Source organism: Gossypium raimondii, chromosome 6 (genome assembly GCF_025698545.1).
Source record: "Gossypium raimondii isolate GPD5lz chromosome 6, ASM2569854v1, whole genome shotgun sequence".
Classification (NCBI taxonomy): Eukaryota; Viridiplantae; Streptophyta; class Magnoliopsida; order Malvales; family Malvaceae; genus Gossypium; species Gossypium raimondii.
The window spans coordinates 7,674,489-7,678,508 of NC_068570.1; the positions used below are offsets into that span (position 1 = coordinate 7,674,489).

The 4,020-nt window shown below is 33.2% G+C and overlaps 1 protein-coding gene across 1 annotated transcript; it reads right to left on the bottom strand.

The window, feature by feature from the left end:
* Positions 1 to 286: 286 nt before the first annotated feature.
* On the bottom strand, positions 287 to 1,110 carry LOC105774771 (stellacyanin). The gene is made up of 2 exons (XM_012597350.2): positions 855 to 1,110; positions 287 to 759 (listed from the first exon to the last, which is right to left on the bottom strand). Exons 1-2 carry the CDS (start codon positions 1,036 to 1,038, stop codon positions 440 to 442), a joined length of 504 nt encoding a protein of 167 aa, XP_012452804.2. The 5' UTR covers positions 1,039 to 1,110; the 3' UTR covers positions 287 to 439.
* Between the last annotated feature and the right edge of the window lie 2,910 nt (positions 1,111 to 4,020).

The following is a 4,020-nucleotide window of genomic DNA, read 5'->3' on the forward strand; positions in this document are numbered from 1 at the left end:
AAAAATTTAAATTAGTAAAGATAAATTACACTTTAGCCCCCTAAAACTGATAAAAATTTGATTTAATTCTTTAAAAATTATAAAGATATAGATATTAAAATAGTGAAATTACATTTTTACTATCGTAAAAGTATACAATTTAATTTCAACTCCCATAACAAAAATTTTCCAACTTCATCTTGACATGACATCTTAATTTCATATAACCCTTTCTTTTTATACAAATACATTATTTAGAAAAGTTAGTTGGGTACCAAAATGAAAGTTAAAAAAAAGGAAAGCAACATTTTTATTGATATATCTAGAAACTGGATCGAATTTTTTATTCAAACACAAATTATGATTCCATGATCATTGTCATAACAAAAGCAGGGTACGAAAATCTTTTTGTTATACAAAGTGTTTGTTTGAACTGAAAAAGGGTTAACACAATATAGTATCAGCACAACAAAACAAAGGTAGCAATGGAAACAAAGACGGGAGAGATGGTGACAACAAGGGAAGAAGCTACGTTGCGGGGAGGACTAAGAACTCCAGGCGTAGTGTCACCGGTTTCACTTCGGACTTGGACCTTAAGCTTTTGGCCGGCGGGACAATGACCAGGGTAAGTGCAAATGAAGTAGTAGTCACCAGTCCTTTTAAGCGTAATTTTTACGGGTCCTTTGTTGTCAGTTGAGATGGTGTCGGTGTTGGTACAGGCGTCGTAACCAGGTTCAGTCACCTCTGCAACATCATGTTCCCCAGTAATAAATTTGAACACTGCAAGCAAACAAAACAATTGGAAGTAACTGAATCTGATGTTTGAAAAACTTGAAAATATTTAATAATTAGTGGAAATTAAGTAAGAAACTCACAGAGATCATCCCCGACGACGAAGGTTTTATTGTCAGCCCAGTCATCGTATAAATTAGAATTACTGGTAGGGACTTGCCAACCAGTGGAGTCTCCTACAGTGTAAGTTGTAGAAGCATATGTGGTTAGGGTTGAAGCCAAAACTACAAAAACTGCAGCCATGGCCATGCTGCTTTTCCTACCCATTTTCTTTATTACCTTCTCTGATTTCAATCCCCCCAAGATTCCTTGTCTCAATTTTTCTGCACTAACTTGGTATTGCATGGGTTGTTTATATATAGGGAGTGTAGGAGAGTCATAAATTTGTGGTAAACTATTAAAACAAGCTTTGGGTGAGGGCCTATAGTCAACTACTTTATTTCTTAATAAATGTTTGGTTTAATAGATTGATGGTTTGAATAAACCAAATTTAAGAAGAGAGATTAATTTTATGCATTCTACCCCTTTTATATGTTCTTTTACATGCCTCTTTTTGACACGTGGAAATGTAGACTGATAACTTGGTTTTTTATTAATGGCTATTTTATCAAAATAATTCAAAAAAATATTATATTTACAAAAATAACCCAAGTTTAAAAACAATCAACAAAAATAACCCGAAATGAACAGTGAAATGGGGTTGTGGCCTTTCAGTGGCCAGAACCACCTCGTATTTTGGACCCATGATTACCTGATAATTGTGTCAGGCTTAAAAAAAATGATTTTTTTGGTTCTGGCCTCTCAATTGCCGGAACCAGTGTATTTTTTTAAATTGTATAATACTGGTATACAAAAAAGAAAAAAAGGAAAAAAAATTTGGGTGCTGGCCTGTCAATCGCCGACACCCCCTGTATACGAAAAAGAATAATTTTTTTCGGGTATTGGTCTGTAAATGGCCAGCACCAGAATATGAAAAAAGTAAAAAAAAAAAGTTTGGTGGTGGTCTGCCAATGGCTGGTACCACCTTTTTCGAAATTTTTTCTTTTACTTTTTTCGTGTCAATGGTAGGCATTAATATACGAAAAAAGTAAAATTTTTTTTCTTTTTGTGGTGGCCTGCTAATGGCCGGCACCACCTTTATGGGAAATAATTTTTTTTCCACCTTTATGGGAAATAATTTTTTTTTACTTTTGGTATGTCAATTGCCGACACCAGTATACGAAAAAAGTAAAAAAGAAAATTTTTTTTGGTGATGGCCTGCCAATGGTCAGCACCACCTTTTTTCCAAAAATTTTTTTTTTTTACTTTTGATCTGTCAATGGCCGGCACCAGTATACGAAAAAAGTAAAAAAAAAATTAGTGGTGGCCTGCCAATGGTTGACACCACATTTTTGGATTTTTTTTATATTTGGTCTGTCAATGGTCGGTACCAATATACGAAAAAAGTAAAAAAAAATTAGTGGTGGCCTGCCAATGGTTGGCACCACCTTTTTTCAAATTTTTTTTTTTACTTTTGGTCTGTCAATGCCCGGCACCAACTTTACAAAAAAAAAATTTTAATTTTCGGCTATCATTGGCCGGCACCAGTATACGAAAAAATTAAAAAAAATTTGTTGGTGGTCTGCCAATGGCCGGCATTAAACTTTATATATAGTGAGTGGTTTGGGTTATGATAGTGTAAATGGAATGAGAAAAAAAATTTGAGAGAGCCATCAAAATGATAGTGTTTTCTAGTATATCATGAAATGAGTTTTTTTGGATCGGATAGTGTATGGAGTTTTTTGTAGTGTACAACAAAATTGCGGGGTTGAATTATATATTGTCATATTTTAATGGAGTTGAATTATATATTGTCATGTCCACCCTAAAGGTTATACTGTTAAGGTTTGAATGATTATTTGCACCATAGATGGCTAATCGGATTGTCCAACGCAGATGGACATTATCTATGGTGCAATAGTGTTAATTCCGCAACTAGGTTCTGATTGGAATCGGTTGGTAGAGTCTCCATGCAAAGGTATCTCATGGGACCTCATGGGACAATAGAAGAAGAAAAGGTCTAGAGCAGAAGACGATTAATTGTAAAGAAACTAGTACCGATGCAACGTAGACTTGATTCAAGCAGAAGACGATAAATTGTGAAGAAACTAGTGTTAAAAATAATTGTATTGTTTCTTAAGAATGTTTGTATTTTTTAAATCTGTAAATTTAATATAGTTGCTTAGGATTTAAGATTTCATTTTTATATTTTTGTGTAATAATGTTTTAGAATGTTTGTATTTTTTTATATGTAAATTTAATTTTTTTTAAATTTAAAAAATAATTTTTTTTACTTTTTTCGTATATTGGTGCATGCCATTGACATGAAAAAAGTAAAAAAAAAATTCTCATAAAGGTGGTGCCGGCTATTGGCAGGCCACCACCAATTTTTTTTTTACTTTTTTCGTATTCTGTTGTCGGCCATTTACAGACCATTACCCAAAAAAAATATTTTTTTCGTATACAGGGGGTGCCGGCCATTGATAGGCCAGCACCCAAAAAATTTTTTTTTTCCTTTTTTTTTCTTTTCTTTATACCAGTATTATACAATTTAAAAAAATACACTAGTTTCGGCCATTGACAGGCCAGAACCAAAAAAATCATTTTTTTTAAGTCTGACACAATTATCAGGTAATCATGGGTCCAAAATACGAGGTGGTTCCGGCTATTGATAGGCCACAACCCCATTTCACTGTTCATTTCGGGTTATTTTGGTGATTGTTTTTAAACCTGGGTTATTTTTGTAAATATAATATTTTTTTGGATTCTTTTGGTAACATAGCCTTTATTAATCTACCAAAAATGGTTGCAGACATTGTTCTTTCAATCTTGTTTTTCTTTTTCCAACCCATCATAACTTTGACCCTTTTTCTTAACCCTTCTGCTCTCCTTGCCATTTGTTTAGACATTGTTTACATCCTTTTGAAGTTTCCTTTCTCATTTCAGCTTTTTGGTTGTAGGTAATGCACATCATTAGAACTCAATAACACCTTTCTTTCCTTGCAACATGTTAGTAAGTACAGAAAATAGAAAGAAATACAAACAGAGAATTGACTGAATATTCTATTATTCAATTCTTACTTGAACTTGTACAGAAACATGACTTGTATACAAGAGTCATTGACAACTGCTGCTAACCAATTCTACTAACAATATACTAGATTGTATAACTGACTGCTAACAACCTAACTTATCTTAACATTCACCCAA

Coding starts and splice junctions, on each gene's coding strand:
- LOC105774771 (XM_012597350.2), bottom strand. CDS start 1,038: ATGGGTAGGAAAAGCAGCATGGCCATGGCTGCAGTTTTTGTAGTTTTG. Junction 760..854: donor CGTCGTCGGGGATGATCTCT/GTGAGTTTCTTA, acceptor GTTTGCTTGCAG/TGTTCAAATTTATTACTGGG.